The following is a 16,807-nucleotide window of genomic DNA, read 5'->3' on the forward strand; positions in this document are numbered from 1 at the left end:
TTACAAAACAAACATAACATATTAAAAAGGATTTCCTGACCAGATTTATTGTTTTTGACAATTCATACAGCGTCATGGAATTTTAGAAAAGCGCAAATGTGACAAAGAAATTACAATTTTATAAAACAAATTAAATTAGCCTTTGGAATCTCCACGAAAACCTGTTGAGCATCTTATTTTAAAACGCCCTTTAAATTCAAGTATTCCTGTGAAGTGATCCGTTTCACACCCTGACAGGATTTATATTTAAAAGTGCAGGAAACTGAAACATGTGTAGAAAGGCAATAATGGTGTTAGTTGATTGCTCTCAATGGAAGTACGATTACAGGAGAAACGTGTATATTTTGACGGATCTTTCAACATAAGAAAAAACATTTGTGTGCAAAACACATTGAGGGGGTAAACAATGGCTGTTATGTAACTTAAAATACTTTGCACATCACCTGAATATTAATAGATATTAAAGCGTCCTGTAGAAATGAACCTTCAGGGTTTATTTAAATGCAGCCGTACCCTGATGTGTGATCCCTCGATGAACATCATGAACTACAAGCTTCTGGGCTAAAAGACTACAATGAAAACTGTAACAGAAGCACACCGTCATGTTACTGATAAAGTTATTGCTCACTTAGTGCAGGTTTGCTTTGTAGAGACATTTCACCTCAGAAATGTAGTTAGATAAAAAATTCATTTTATGAAAAAGAAAATAAAGGGAACAATTGCATCTCTACAAGATATTAAAGCCAAAGACCTCTGTATCTGAGGTGTGATCCATCTTGTCATGCCTACAGGATGGAGGACACACAGCTGGTGTGGACCGTCAGTCGTAGATCCAGTGACTGCTGCTGTCGTCCCAGCAGTGAAGCTCGTCCTGTCCAAACCACAGAGAGATTTCCTTCTGGGCGCTCTGCACCGAGTCGCTGCCGTGGATCACGTTCCTGCAGCACAGAACCAGAACACTAACAAGTTTAGGACATTCAGATGCAGTCACGCCACGTTCAGATGTTTTTAATGTCTTTTTTTATGAAATGCTATACTACTTTTTATGATATCTTTATGACAATACTTTTTAAAGACTTTCTATATTGGACTTTTGAATGACATACTATACTATTTTATGACGTAATATAATTTGATGTGTTATGATTATTCGACAAATTATATTGTGACATTTTCATGACTTTATGACTTTTTATTTGACATACTATACTAAGACCTTTTTGTAACATTTTTTATAAAATACTATGACCGTTTTATGAACCATTATAGTTGTACTTTTTCGGCATACTATGATATACTATGACTTTTTTACACTCTCATGGCCCAGTGGGACTCTTGAATATAATGCTGCCACCATACATTTTATTGGTCACAACTGTTTTTTTCTACTATGACAAGTAAAAATGCCTCCTATAAATAAGGCCTCACATTTTCCTACCTGCCCACTTCCACACAGAAATCCCCTCGGATGGTTCCAGGCAGCGAGTCAGCAGGGTTGGTCTCTCCCATCATCTTACGTGCAGTCTTGACTACGTCAAAACCCTCCCACACCTGAACAAACACAGGAACGTACATGACTACAGCATGCAGAAACAAAGATACCCTGTACACCATGACTTATTATGTGAGTTATCAGCAAAAACCAAACGCCCTCTGAACATGTGTACAGTATGTGGGAGAATGTCACCATTGCTACGATTGGTCCAGAGCTCATGTAGCTCATCAGTCCCTGGAAGAAGGGCTTACTCCTCAGGTCCCAGTAGTGTTCCCTCAGAACATCCTCAGACGCCTGACGACACACAAGACAGACACGTATTCAACTAAAACATAAAACTACTTTGGAAAATATTGTCTCAAGAGAAGATAAAAGGCCTACATCCCAAATACCTGCACCAGTTTGAGGCCGACCAGTTTGAAGCCTCTCTTCTCAAAGCGTCGCAGGATTTCTCCCACCAGTTTACGCTGCACGCCATCTGGTTTAACGGCAATAAAGGTGCGCTCATTCACACCGGTCCAGCCTGGAGGATCAGGAATAACACACGACAACGATGAAGGTAAAATCAACAACTGTGAACAACGATGGCCACCACTCACAACCTAGAGCAGCGTGCATGCATCTGGGTACAGACTGGAGGAAGCAGCATCGTTCATTCAAGAGTACGCACACAAGTTTTGACTTGACAAAAGCTACATGCATCTCTAGAAATGTCTGTTATTTGTTAGTTTTAGGAGTAATTATTAGATTCACAAATATCACTTTCAGGTCTCTCGCTGTGACCTTTTTCTCGACACCATTGCAGTGCTCGTATCTTTGGAAGCCTATTTCCACCAGCAAAAAAAAAGAGAAAGTCTAAATTATGAGAAACTTTAACACAACAGTCGTAGAAGCAGGTCTTCATAGGTTGAAGACTACTTTAAACGTTAAAGGATTTTCAGCAAGAAGCAGCTCTGGAGTAGAAACAATAAAACCGATGTGGCTGAGGGGGCAACCTTCACTGAACAGCAACTGGAAACATCTGGTCAGTGTCATGGTTACAGATGGATGCAGCAAAAGTGTTGGTGCATTTTTTTTTTTTATACGAAAAAGAAAATGTCATTTTTATTCATTAACATTTTTAACTGGAAAAAACAAACGTTACTTTTTTTTTTGCTCGCAGCAATGGGCTTCCATACAAAACAGCTCTCACGCGCTCCACGTGAATCCCACCGCCAGCAGGAGCTATTAATAGAATACTGAATCAACGTATTTGACAGTGACGAGGATGACGCTGCTGGTAGTGAGACTAAGTAGCTGTGACTCGTTATAACTACATATTAGTAAACTAAAGTTAGCTCGACCCACACAGTTAATCGTCTAACTAATCCAAAGCCGAGCGACTCTAACGTTACACACAATAAGTTACAACACCTGTGTAGAAGTTACTGAACTGTTCGTGACACCATTGTTTCAACGGTTAAGTCCTTCTTCTAGCTAGAGCCGAGGCGAACGTTAGCATCTCCTGCTCACACAGACCGGAAACGGAGAAAGTCAAACTTCAACAATAGTGAATGACACGCGAAGAATAAACGGATTTAACACCAACCTGACGTTAAGAAGTGAGAGAATATGGACAAAATCAGGCAGATCATTGTCGCCGGTTGGACGGAGTGACGTCACACTGGAAGGAGTAGGGAGGGATGAAGACGCGCGCACCCACGTTTCGGAATGCTTCCCAAAGCGCGTGACCGTGGAAGTTCAGGTTGAACAAAAAGTTAGAAATTATAAATGTATATGGGGGAACAAAATTAAGAACACTACTCAGGACTATTTTAAATGTTAGTGTAATATAATATTCAGTTATTCTGGCAGTTTAGATTTCTTCTCAAATTGTGATTGTGATAAAACCAATATGACAAAAGCGGCATCTAATCAGGCAAAATAACATATTCAACTTTTGATGGTGGAGTCTTCTGCTACTTCTTTCTCTGATAGTACAACAAAAGTGATTTCAAGGTGTCAAAGTATGAGGCACCCAGTCATATTCAATGTGCTGTAATCACATTAGTGAAGTACTCTATGAGTTAGTCTATAACACAGGCACAAATCACAAAAAAAACAATGATAGCAGCAATATTTTATCTTACATTTAATATTTACCACATTGCACAGATACATATCACACTCAGAGAGGCCTGCTTCAGAGAAGTCATTTGAGTCCAGGACATATCGGGACATTGAGGTGATTCCAGTGTACTCGCACAGAAGAAGTTACAACTTCCATCAACACTGTTTTTGTCCAAAACGTCCCAAGATGTTCCTCTTCAGAACCACGAGCATCACACCGCTGTCCCCTCCGTCCTCTGCGTGTCTTGCTCCTGCTGGTGGAAATAGTCTTTGTTGAGCAGGACGTCCCTCTTTAGAGGCAAGACCGGCTCCTCGGCCACTACACTGCCCACTGCCTTCTTGTGCTGGGCCAGCAGCATGGCGCGGAGCAGAGGAGGGTAAGGGACGTAGCGCACGGGCGGCTCAGGGAGCGGCTCAAAGTCCTTCATCTGCTGCTCCATGTGTTTGGGAACCAGGCGCCAGTCATGGTACATCACCTTGTCCAGCTCCTTGACCTCGCTCTCCTGTTTTCCTGCAAAGCACAGAAATGCAACAAAAGTACTACAAGCTGTTTGAGTGTAACATCTAAGGGTTACATCACATTAGTGTCCTCAATGGTAGTTACAGTTACATCTTACCTTTGAGGGTGAGGATCCCCCATGCTTTGCCATGATCCATGTTCTAGAAAACACAGGAATCAGGTGTTACATGTGTATCATAACAGACCTCATGACAAACAAAACTGCACTCACTTGGGATGGCAACATGCTGACCAGAATCTTGGCTGTGGCCCTTTCTCACCTCAGCGGTGTAGTCCACCTTGACCTTAGTGATCTGCCAGTAGCTGGGCTCGGTGTGATCCTCCAGCCAGGACTTGCGGGTGAAGAGGCGGCCAATTCCGAACAGCCTCATGCCCGCCAGCAGGGAGAAGAGGCGACTCTCCCTGCGGACATCCTGCCAGGCCAGCACGGGCAGCATCTTCCCCGTGTGAGGCCGCTTCATCGTCTCGTAGTCCAGGGCGTATTTCTGGGACTCCCGCGGCCGGGACTTCAGCTCTCGGTACGCCCGGATCTTCCGAGCCATTTCTGCGATGAGACGAAGTCGCCTTTTCTTCACCATGACTGCCTGACGTGCAGCAGCTCGTTACTCCACAATACTCCCGGATAAACACCGGTTAACGTTTAACCTGCACGAGGGTAAATTTAGTTATTTACGTCTGAACGGAGCAGCTGTTCAAACTCAGATATCAGCAATTAAAAGTACCTGAACGTCCCTGGCGAGAAGCACCAGCGAAACTTGACCTCCGCAAGCAAAGCACACAACTTCCGCTCATTTGGTCCGACAGTGAAAAGCTTCCCTGTACACTGTCGCTGCACATTCTAGTTCCGCATTAGGAAAATCAAGTAGAAGACCTCTCAGTTAGCACATTAATCATTTCACGGGAGGAATGATGGAATAATATAATACGTGCCATAAGACAAGAATGGGTATTAATAAAGATTTTCTGCACACATTATAAATAAATACATATTATACCTAATCAGTGTTCAGTCATATTTCTACTGGTGGTCTTTGCCTTTGTACAGATTTAGATCTTTTTTTTTTTTTTTTTCTTCAAAGATTTAAAATGTATAATGGACTACAGGTGGGATTTTAGGGGACTTGTTAAGGAAAGTGTGTCCAGAGTGTTTATAACTGTTTTAAGGAACTTTCTGGTCATTTCCATGTTAATCTGAAACTGAACCGTTTTCTCGTTTTGTTTTATTTTGACCACGATAGACGTTGTCTGCAATTCTGTTATTTATTTCACTTTAGGAAATGTTGTATTCATAGAGCAAAGTGGTCAAATTCCATAAAATGTTTCTCTTTATTGAAGTGTTACTTTTTCCCAAATGTAGACCTTTGAATCCACCCACTCCAGTGATATCAGCCAAGTGTTACTTGATATTTTATGTAAAATGAAAAAAAATGGAAAAAAGACTTCCAAACTGAAGATAAAAAAACTGACATCTTGAAATGTCCTAGGTGCCTGTTTTCTTGCTAATAAATAAACACAACCAGTCATTTTTGCATATTTAGCATTCATTTATTTTCAGCTGAAAATCATGCTGATAAGTTATACAGAAAAAGGTGAGTAAAGGCCTTCACATACAGAATTATTAATATGACACGGTATAGAAGAAACACTTAGAATTTTACCTATTTACAGTACAACAGTAAGAAAAAGTGCTTGGATGCATCAAAGTGAAGACAAATGCAGTGAAATAAGACACCAATACATCTGCTGGACTACAACTAATCTCTTATATTACTAGATATTTAGGGATCATTCTGATCAATCATTACACAACTGGACAGGATTAAGTGCATCATGTCACACTACTCATGACTAATGATCACGGTCCTCTGGTACCTTCACCACTAATGTTGTGTGTGTCCATCTTAAAACACACATTCCTTCTGCTTTTATTGCATAGTACCATCAATCTTTGTGCAATTCTACTTGAACCAAGACCCTTGAGGAGCGAACATGATCGGAGACAGGCGACTGGGCAGCAGTTGGCAGACTGTATAGCTTCAACACCTGGATCAAACACCATCTCTATACTTCTATTGTTATAGTGTTACACACCTGACCCAGAGGTAATGTTCCCCTCCTCGGTCATTCATGATCCAGTAATACTCAAGTTGGAATCTAATTCTTATAAAATAAGCAACTTTTTAGAGCCAGCTATTAGTCCAACAAAGGCTGTGAGTGTTTGATATTAAAATAATTTAGAATAAAGTATGATTAACTACAGTCAAGAGTTGGTACAGGAAGTGATGGGACAATGCTTTGGGAAAACCAAAACAACACACTTGCATAAACAGATCAGTTAAAAAAACACTAAAACTGCTCATAATCTCATATTTTGTCAATCAAAGAAACTCACTTTTTTTTTTTTTAAGTTCTAAAAAACAATAAGATATAACAGTGATGAAAAGTTACTTTACATGTGCGGCAGTCTCTTCAGAGTGTCATCCTAGTCTCATGGTCAGATTTAAAAGAGCTACACTAAATAACAAGGACACACTGCTGACATATTTTAGGAAAGAGGAAACCCGCCTACAAACCAGTGGCATACGGTTTCAACAGGAGGCTTTCAAAACCTGGTGATGTTGCCAGAAGTGTCACAAATATTTGACACTTTTTTTGCTCTCAAGTTTCTCAAGAACCATAAGTGTATTAGTTGTTTGGAGATGATGGCTGGAATAAAACACTACAAGATGCAAACTACATTCAGGTTCACTCCAACTCCTTGTAACAAGTTTTTGATCTGTCTTGAAAAGGTTTTTTTGCCTTAGAGCTGTAACCTCTGGGTAACAAATAAAGTACACTCTCTGACCTAAGGGGTGTCTCTTCATATCTCTCTTTCACTCTAAGACACAGTGTCTCACTTTGGCAACCCAACAGAAAATTGCAGATTCCAGTAAAACATGTAACATATTACTTTGATAATGCATCAATGGCATTAAGGTTGAGAACAATATACATTATTTGCATACAGGTTGAAAACACAGAAAATATATAAAAGGGATGCACCAATGTTTCAGTCCCAAAACGGGTACCGATACCTGGGCTTTGGGTAACAGTATATACAGAGTACCGATACAGAGCACCGATACAGAGCAACGATACAGAGCAACGATACAGAGCAACGATAAATACATAGATATCATTTTACTGAATTGGTGTATATTATTGGCCCGATATCAGTATCAGTGCATCCCTAAAATATACAGTCTCTCATTTTTTAAACCCGCTTTTTGCAAATGTACTATGATGACCATCAAAATCTGTCCATACTTGACTTCAGTGTTACACTGTTCAGTCCGTTCCTGCATCATTTCGCTACTCGCCATACATGAATGGCAACAAATGATGGTAAACTAACATAATAACACCGCACATTTGTACTTATTACTGAAGCTGGTTTGGATACTGAATGTATGACAAGCATGAAGATATCTGAAGAGAAGATCACAGTAAAGCATGTCGGCAGAAATACTGCCGTCACAGTTTTCCACTTACGTACCGCTCCGATCATGGTTTATTTTCTTCGCCACTGGATAATATTGATGTTGAGGAACTCGTGAAGCAGGTAGGAAACACTAGATCAGAGGCCTCAGGACATTAACGTCTGCCAGTGATGGTTTGAGTCGAGCTGGGCAGTCACGTCCAGCGGCATCTCTTCCTCTGACAGGCTTCGGGGTCAGATGTGCAACCCTCCGAGTCACTCTCACAGGAGGACGGTCCAGCCAAGGGGGGGGCAGGCGAGCGTGAGGGTCCCTCGGGCCCACCTGGGGTTTCCTCTGTGGTGCCACTATTGAGACTGAGCACCCAACCCAGTTTGTTGTGGAGCAACTGGCGAAGGCCCGGCGGCAGCGGCAACACATCCAGAGTGTCTATACAGTCCGGCATCAGCTGGCGAAGGCGAGCGCAGCAAAGGTACAGCAGGGAGGTGGGCGCAGAGCACGATCGGATCACCTTCATGCTGCTCTTCGCCGCAGTGGAGCACGCCATCGGATAAAACTTCTTATTTTGGAGCTCCGTGGAAGCAACACCTACATCGAGAATGGTGACAAAATGTTTTATGTTCACGTGTAATATCTTGTTACAATACTACATAAGTAAGTAAGTATTTATCAGTTATGGTATGTGTGTTTGTTGATACTAACCTATACACTTGCGATTTTTGAAGAAAGTGAGCGTGCCGTGCCAAGTGTCCAGATGGATCCCGATGATGGATCCCTGTCCAAACCGGGAGGAGAAGTTCATTTTGTCTCCTTTATGATGCAACAATCCTGACAAAAGGAGGACAACCACTGACGTTAATACTCATACAAACCCCCACCTTGAGATGTTACTGCTGCATCACAGCATGTTGTGTTAGTCTTACCAGTGTAAGAAAGACCCCAGCTGTCCGCATCTTTTCCCAACAGGCTGCAGAATGAGTGTCTGTATTTGTCTAGGTTGACATCGAAAGTACCGATGCCGACCATCTGCATAGATACAAACAACAATTTATGTTTGGATCTCTTTCGGAAGCGTTGCATACTACCAGCAGGTCAGTGATAGGAGGTAAGGCGTAGAGGTTTACCATGTCTGTTCCATACACTGGAGACGTCATCTTGATCTCCCAGAAGTGCTGCCCTTCAGCCAGCTCTTTGGAGCCACGGATTGCTGCTGTGCCACAGCTGTATTCAGAGTGGAAGTTCACTTTTTGATTGTCGCAGCTCAGTAATGTTGCCGTCGATGGGCTGTTGCCGTCCCAAACCCAGTCAAACTCTGAAACATCAGAAGTCGTTCAGTCAATCATGCAAAGAGACAAGAAATTAAATATTTGTTTTGGCCATTGATATGCAGGATCTGTCTTGCACCTTGGTCGTCCTCGCCACAGTGGCAGTCTTTAACTTGGTGAAAGCCTCGCAGACGAGGGTTGTAGTTGGTCTCAGCCTGGGAGTCGCAGCCACAGTAGGACTCTCCGGTGACGGGCACTGCACTGGGGACTGGAGGGACCATCACTGCCGAAAAGTCTGCCTCAGAGTCTGAATCACTGTACTGGGGAGCAGCAATGTAGAGAGAAAGAACTCATTGAAACGCCAGCAGCATTGCTTATGTAACAGCACAACGCTGGTTTAGATGTTGCGCACTGCATTGGAAAATGTACCTCTGAGTTTTATCTACATCTCTAAAATGTAATAGTGAAATTCTGATATTATAATGCTTTCCTTAAACCTAATCTCCAACCAAACACACACTGTTTACAGTGGCCAAAGGCACATTAGAGGCTTTAAGTCTGACAGTGATAGCTGAGGTGACTTTTTGTTGTCTTCTCATGGTGATGACAACACATCCTATCTCCTGCCTGGGGTGAAACAAGTGACACAAACAAAAACTCCTGTGTCCACTGATGCTTTGAAATCTGTTCAGAGCTTCAGGTCCAATGGGGGAAACAGCAGCCCGTGTATGCTTACCTCTAAACGGTCATGGCTCCATTCTTCAAGTGCCCGGGCATCAGCATCCCTTCGTATCCCACCCCAAACATATCTCCATCCACGACTGTTCCTGCTGTGCCTGGACATGGCAGTAACCGTGTCTCACCAGTAGAAGAGCCCGCCTAGTCAGCTCAGGTTCAGTCCAGATGCAGGAGGAAGAGCATCAGTCCAGATGCTGAGAAATAAATTGACAACATATGCTAATCTTGAGAGGCACAGACACTGAAGTCCCTCTGGCAATTAATGCTTGTAGCTTTGTGCATTGCATAATGTATTAGTTATTTATTGATGCTGCTATCCTGATGTCTTATCTCAACACTAACATGTGCTTACATTACAGCTTTATAAACCTAATCACTTTAAATGTATTCAAATGCAATAAAGCTCAGTGAGTTAGTGGGGCACATTAACGGTTAACTAATTACACACATATCGTCCTAACTACTTCATTTAACGCTAACTAGCTAGTAGCAGTCTTCTGCTTGACCGCAGATAATTGTCATCATCAGCAAATCTATTATGGTCTTTTAACGTGAGATGTTGTTTTCCTAACTAGCTTCAGTTAGCCACCTAGCCTAGCTAGCGGTAGCAGCTATCGTTAGCCACACAGTTGAACCGCGGATGCATTAACAATGTTAGCAGGCCGTAACAAGGTCAGAGGCGTATATATTCAACTCAGACAGCCGGTTGAAAGTATAGCTTAGTACACCGGTAGATGTCGGTTACTACACGGTTTATTAGCCATGTATTTAGAGAAGGGTGACCAGGCTGGTGATGCAGCTTCAGACCTAGCGTAAACTACCAAGTTAGCGTTCGTTAGCTGCGTGTTAGCGTAAACTAGCTAGTTAGCTTTCGTTAGCTGCGTCCTGCTATCAGCGCGAGAGAAAACCGTTAACGTTACTTGTCTTGTTCACCACAGAGACGTTGTTCCTCGAAGCCACTTATTGCTAGAGAGCTAACACACGACAGCGGAGTGAGCGGGGAGCTAAGCTTCCTGCTCACCATGACCTACTTTACATCAGGCTGACCGTAAACAATAACAGTGAGACGGGCTCTCTGCAGGAGCCCACGGTCTCCAACAGGAAGTTTATTAGTGCACAGCAAATACTCCTGTATTAGCCTGGAGGAAAGAGTAGTGTTATTCAGTGGAGACGTTTAGAGGTTATTTAACTAAAAGTAAAAGCACAACATGATATAAAATACTGCAAACAATGTACCAGTAGTATAAGTATTGTGAAGATTGCCCTCTTTGAGTGTTGTATGTATAAAGTGTAGGAAGAAGTATTCAGAATTATACAATTAATTTCAGTAAGTAGCAATACCACAAACCATAACAATACTCAACCATTGCAAATGTTACAAAAATCAAATGTTCTTAAAAGGATAGGTTCACAATTTTTCCCAATTCTGCCTAAAAAGATAGTCAGTTACCTCTATGGACATTGAAAGAGGTTTTGCTTGCTGTAATAATTTCTCCTGTTTAGACCTGCTATTAAAAGATCCCCTTTAATGTGATGTGAGTGATGGGGACAAAACCCACATTCCTCATTTAGTGGTTAGTATATATAATATATATATAACTAATATATATATTCGATGAAAAGGAGCTGGCAAATGTATTCAGGACACCAATAAGACTGTGTGGAAGCTCTCACAAGTCGTCTGCGGATAGGAATGAAAAAAAGTACATTCACAAGCATGTGCCTGTTTTAGGAGACATTCATGTCCACTTTAGGATTAATTTAAACACCTTTTTGTGAATCTTTCACTTTTCATCTAGCCATCTATCAATTGAATTAACTATTTATTACCCAATTTCCCTTTTTCAATTAAATGCTGACAGGTGCTTGTGACTCTGAAAAGCCTTCAAGACGTCGACGCTGTAAGATAAGTCATTCAATTAAAAACAGAAAAAAAGGCTCAACGATGATGTTCTGGAGGAGGTTGAGTTTTATTTGGAAATCTGACAGGCATGGCTGAACAGTGAGCTCTCACCTTAAACAAAACAAACAAACAAAAAAAATCAAGACAGCAGCACTACAGGTAAACGGTACTAGTGTTGGAGAATGTCATATTAAACAAAGACTTGCGCACACACACATTATGCACTCAGGTCATTCACAGACACACACGCACGCACACGCGCGCGCACACACACACACACACACACACACACACACACACACACACACACACACACACACACACACACACACACACACACACACACACACACACACACACACACACACACACACACACACACACACACACACCGTCAACTCCATGTTAACATGTGGACATCCTCCATAAATAATCACACTACATCCAGAGGAATTCCAAGCACTTAGAACAATTACCCACGGTGCAATGAATCTAACTATACACAGATAATTTATATATTTTATGTATATAGGGTATTCAATAAACAGTATTCCATTTAGACAGTTTCATTAAGTCAAAATCTTCATAACTTTCCATAAATAGTGAAAAAAAAGAAATATGTATTGACAGTCCTCACCACTGTGATTCAACAAAGGTCCCTGAAAAGAACATGGAAACATAAAATACTAGTGTGCATGATTCTTCAGCAGTCTCCAAACGAAGAAGGACGATCAAAATCACCAACAGAAAACAGAAATCAAAAGGAGGGGAATGGGCAGAGGGATAAACGTTGATACTCACACTCACAGCACAGACTGGTTACTACATTTACAGGGTGGAGGGACTCTGGTTCACTGTACAGGTTAAGATCAGACAACAAATCAAGCAGACTGTCCACACATCATCCCACAACAACCAATACATCTTCATGCCCGTTCAGTACACACAAGACCTGACACAACTGGATGGCATTAAACAATATGATCACATCTACGGAGGACATGTTTCTGTTGCCATCCCATCCTGTCAGACCCACGGGGTGTAATGGAAGTACGGTGAAAATCTCCTATTTGTTCTTGCTGCTTCGATGTGGAATGAATGAGATGGTGTTTGATGCGAACATTTATTTTGTAGATAGGATGAGAGCCACGATGAGGCCGTAAAGCCCCAGCACCTCAGCGAAGATCAGGATCAGGATCATGCCCACGAAAAGCCGGGGCTGCTGGGCGGTGCCTCGCACTCCGGCGTCGCCCACGATGCCGATGGCGAACCCGGCCGCCAGACCGCTCAGGCCCACGCTCAGACCGGCACCGAGATGCAGGAAGCTCCTGTTGGAAAGACACAAATTGCACAAGGTTATACCGTCTGAAACGTATAATAATACATTTGTTTTTTGGCCGACGGTTTGTCGTTAAAGTTGCAAGTCACCGATAGGAGAGACTTCGGTCTGCAGTGTAGTTCATAAACTTCAATGATAAACCAGAAAATTGTAGAGTAACATCGGACTTCATGATCACAGAAAGTTTGTCTCAGAAAACAAGTTCTGAGCAGTTAGCTGTTTACTAACTCGCAGTATAACTCTACTAAGAGCCAGACATAGTAAATGTTGTACGTGTACAGATTGTAAAGCCATCTGAGGCAATTTACACAAATAACAATCAGCAATAATACACACTTTAAATGTAAAATGGCAAACTGTTATAATGGACTTTGTCATCAGAGGTTCGTCTTACTTGTAGAGGGTGACTCTCTCAGAGATGTTGTTGGCTATCAGCACAGCCACCACCAGCCCGTAGATGGCGATGATACCAGCCATGACCACGGGGATGATGGACTTCATGATGAGCTCCGGCCGCATCACGGACATGGCAGCGATGCCCGTGCCACTCTTCGCCGTCCCATACGCTGCTCCTAACGCTGCGTGAGAGAGGAGAGACTTCCTGTTAATTCAGTTCAGTGTTTATTCTTCACTTACAAACGATTCCCGACGAAAACAACTCAAACCAGATGAGATATGGATTCGGATGAGTGAGATTAATAAACCCAGACAAAATCGATTTCAGACCTGACGTGCCGGTAACAGATGAAATGAAACAGCAGAAGATATTCGACTGAGTTTTCTCCAACCCAGCCATATATAGCTGACCAATTGTATATAATTAATTTTTAAAAAGGCGTACTGCCAAATCACACTAGTGCACCTATTTTTAAAGTGTCCTCACAAACCTCTGAAACACGTTTAAAAAGGGATTCATTGTTGTACTCTGGAGCCCTTAAACCTCCCCCACTTGATACTTATTTTTTCTTCCCTTTCTGCTCTGCCGTCACCTCACGTCTCACATGTCTCAGTGCTCGTCACCTATTTGTAATCACGCTGCACATCACTGGTCACAGAGTTTGTTCAGTGTACCTGTTCGATCTGAAACAATACAGTAGCCCCGCCTTTTCTTTTTTTTCTGCGTACTCCATTGTTTGAGTCCAAGTTCCCTTTTTGAAGTTGGAAAAGGCAGTGCCCAGTTTTCTGCGCTGTTCTTTGTCAGCTGGAGAACTTCACACTGTGCACGATTACCGTTTATCACGCATGGTTTTAAATGATAACAAGCAGAAAGGACTCTGAAAACAGGATGTTACCTGCTTATCATAACGACCAGCTGGAGCCAATAAATAAATAAATAAATCACTCCACCACTTCTCACTTGCTGATGTGGGTGTTGACACTTTAGAGGGCTCTGTGCTTATTGACTCACTACAAGCAAACATTACCATTATTGTGTGAATAAGCAATGCATCAGTTTCCCCATCAAGCTTAACATCTCTGTACCAAGCTACTCGTCAATTTATATCATTCAATAATGGTTTTGTTATCCACTTATTCTGATCCCTCCCATTTTAAATGCATGAAGTGCCACTTCTGTACTGGTTGCTTCCTCACTGTGCATCCCATAGATAATGAATGGACATCACATGTCCAGCTGGTCATCAGCCTCACACAGATGTCGCCTGTGGCTGCTTGATGGAGCCGCCTCGAGAAATCCTGTCCTGACTCTATGGTGAAAAATCAAACCGTTTTGAAACTTAAGAGATTTTACTGAAGGGTGTAATATATGTATGATTCACAGCTCTAAAGCACAAATAACACTGCTGTGAAGGTGTCTGTGTGCCTCGGGGTGTGAAGAATAAAGCTTAAAACAGAGCCCTCAGGCAGCGCTGTGCTATATAAGTATAACTGTGTTTTCACCTCAATCACCACCTACTTAGAAAAAATAATAATTTGGATTGAAGGACAGACACACTGAAACAATTGATGTCGGCCGAATGTGAGCAATTCACATTAAACACTGTTTCTTGGTCGTTGTCATAAAATGTGTTTTAGATCCATTCATTCAGGCACGACGAGCCATTATCTCAGCTTTAATCCTGATTCATCCAAGTTTCATGCGGTGTGATTTACAGATGTTTAATTTATGAAAGAGAGTTTATGTATTGTAATTGTATTGATTGATTGATTGATTGATAAAAGTTGGATATGTGCAGCTCTAGATTTATATATCTTATAACTCATTCAATGGTCAAACTCCACAAAGTGTCACCTGATGTCAAACCATCAATGATTTCTACATTATGGAGACAGGTGTATGGAGGCATTGACATCACCTGATTGACCGTAAATCCCCACCCAAAAATATATTTTTTTATGTACAATTCCTTATTTCCTCCCCGATAACCTGGGTGTACCCCGCCTCGCCTCGAGTGGATGCTAAACGTGGATGATCACTGATGTTTTAGGCCTTAGATGCTGGCCCTCCTGTAACACCACATATTAAACCGTGACGGGGGCTAATCCCAACAATCCTATTCATCGTATAATATCATGAGGATCTAGACCTTAAATAACTTAATGATGACAGATTAAAAGACGGCCTCGTCGACCTGAGCTGCCACCTCAAAGAAGAGTCTGCGTCACCAAGAAAGGCAGCATCACAGCTTGATATGATATAAGCTGATGGAGGTAGCTAGCTAGTTAGCATGACGAGCTAACGTCAGTGGTCAAGTCAGTGGAAACCTTCCCCCGCCTCTGCTCATCATCCCCCGGCAGGTGTGTGTGAGCCGTGACCGACTCAGCTAACACCCATCACCGTCATCTCTCGTGAGACAGACCCCCATGTTTGTTGTTTCTAACATCGTGAGAATAGCTGAACATCTGTCTGAGCATATTCGCCCGTTAGCGTTGTGACAGTAACGGTTTTAACGGTCGAGATGTCAGATGGAGGAGCTGGTGTAGTTACCGCTGAAGACCATGGCCGCAGAGGCTCCCATCACAGCGAAGAAAGGCGCGTACTCGGGGCTCTCCGCAGAAGACATTCTCGGCACTTTTCTCGGGGCGACAACAGCTATATGGCAGACTATCTTCTTCTTTCTTTATTTAGGTTCCCCTTTTCCCACCGTCAGCTTTTGGATAGGTTAAAACACTGAGAGGGGGGGTGACAACGTAGCTGCCAGCAAAGAGCACCGGTGTAGAAGAGGAAAATGGCGATACGGAAAAAGTCACATGACTAACCATCTCGGAACGATCCATTTGTGTGGACACGGGGGTGCGCAACACAAACAAGGGTCGAAATAACTAACCCTTGTTGTTTAATGCACCGTAAAGTATACTGTACAAATTATTCTCATTTGATTGCAATTTCTTTTACACGCACACTAGTTTGTAATACTACAATGTATTATATGAGTAGTTTGTACAGTGTGTAGGCTATAATATGGTATGTTCTGCTGCAAGTGTACTGACTGCAGTTGAAACGCTGGTTTACTACATGCTGGCGTATTTATTATAGGTTTTAAGTAGATAGTCAAATCAACCATAAACAATATTTTTACTCTATAATTTAAAAAAATGGAACAACAAATAAACAAGAATAATATAGAGGCACAGTGTCCATAATATCCAGCATATAGCCACCCTCATTTAAAGCATGTGTATGTTGTAAAGGTTTTTTTTGTATTGACAAGGAGAGGTAATTTTAAATCAACATTAGACTTCCTCTGAGACTCAAACACACTAAGACTGTCTGACCTGGAGACACATCCTGGGTCTCTGCCTTTGTCAAGGTGACACTGTACAAACCTAATGTCCGCTATAAGAACATGTCACCTCATAATTCACCTCAGGACATTATTCTTTTGGGCAAAGATTACATTTTTAATCACATCCTATTTTACCTTCTTTACACAGTTTAGTTTTTTAAAATGTGCTTTTCTCTCAGAGCATCACCCAGTGAGTCTTGATGACTATACAAGTTT

The 16,807-nt window shown here is 42.0% G+C and overlaps 4 protein-coding genes across 5 annotated transcripts; all 4 read right to left on the reverse strand.

The window, feature by feature from the left end:
* Positions 1–70: 70 nt before the first annotated feature.
* On the reverse strand, positions 71–3,165 carry nme3 (NME/NM23 nucleoside diphosphate kinase 3). Its single transcript, XM_079178045.1, has 5 exons — positions 3,084–3,165; positions 1,888–2,018; positions 1,688–1,789; positions 1,439–1,551; positions 71–938 (listed from the first exon to the last, which is right to left on the reverse strand). The coding sequence occupies exons 1-5, from the start codon at positions 3,127–3,129 to the stop codon at positions 821–823; spliced, it is 510 nt and encodes a 169-aa protein (XP_079034171.1). The 5' UTR covers positions 3,130–3,165; the 3' UTR covers positions 71–820.
* A 454-nt stretch (positions 3,166–3,619) lies between these two features.
* On the reverse strand, positions 3,620–4,913 carry mrps34 (mitochondrial ribosomal protein S34). Of its 2 annotated transcripts, XM_079178006.1 has the most exons (4): positions 4,847–4,913; positions 4,385–4,769; positions 4,222–4,264; positions 3,620–4,115 (listed from the first exon to the last, which is right to left on the reverse strand). In XM_079178006.1, exons 2-4 carry the CDS (start codon positions 4,700–4,702, stop codon positions 3,817–3,819), a joined length of 660 nt encoding a protein of 219 aa, XP_079034132.1. In that variant the 5' UTR covers positions 4,703–4,769; positions 4,847–4,913; the 3' UTR covers positions 3,620–3,816. The 2 variants fall into 2 exon arrangements, with proteins under 2 accessions (XP_079034132.1, XP_079034133.1); XM_079178007.1 differs by having other exon boundaries at positions 4,385–4,906.
* Positions 4,914–5,654: 741 nt separating this feature from the next.
* Positions 5,655–10,679, reverse strand: spsb3a (splA/ryanodine receptor domain and SOCS box containing 3a). Its single transcript, XM_079177410.1, has 7 exons — positions 10,524–10,679; positions 9,602–9,797; positions 9,005–9,185; positions 8,725–8,912; positions 8,524–8,626; positions 8,303–8,428; positions 5,655–8,188 (listed from the first exon to the last, which is right to left on the reverse strand). Exons 2-7 carry the CDS (start codon positions 9,707–9,709, stop codon positions 7,797–7,799), a joined length of 1,098 nt encoding a protein of 365 aa, XP_079033536.1. The 5' UTR covers positions 9,710–9,797; positions 10,524–10,679; the 3' UTR covers positions 5,655–7,796.
* Positions 10,680–11,554: 875 nt separating this feature from the next.
* On the reverse strand, positions 11,555–16,015 carry atp6v0ca (ATPase H+ transporting V0 subunit ca). The gene is made up of 3 exons (XM_079177429.1): positions 15,793–16,015; positions 13,240–13,423; positions 11,555–12,834 (listed from the first exon to the last, which is right to left on the reverse strand). The coding sequence occupies exons 1-3, from the start codon at positions 15,866–15,868 to the stop codon at positions 12,630–12,632; spliced, it is 465 nt and encodes a 154-aa protein (XP_079033555.1). The 5' UTR covers positions 15,869–16,015; the 3' UTR covers positions 11,555–12,629.
* Positions 16,016–16,807: the final 792 nt, after the last annotated feature.

Source organism: Pholis gunnellus, assembly GCF_910591455.1.
Source record: "Pholis gunnellus genome assembly, chromosome: 17".
NCBI lineage: Eukaryota > Metazoa > Chordata > Actinopteri > Perciformes > Pholidae > Pholis > Pholis gunnellus.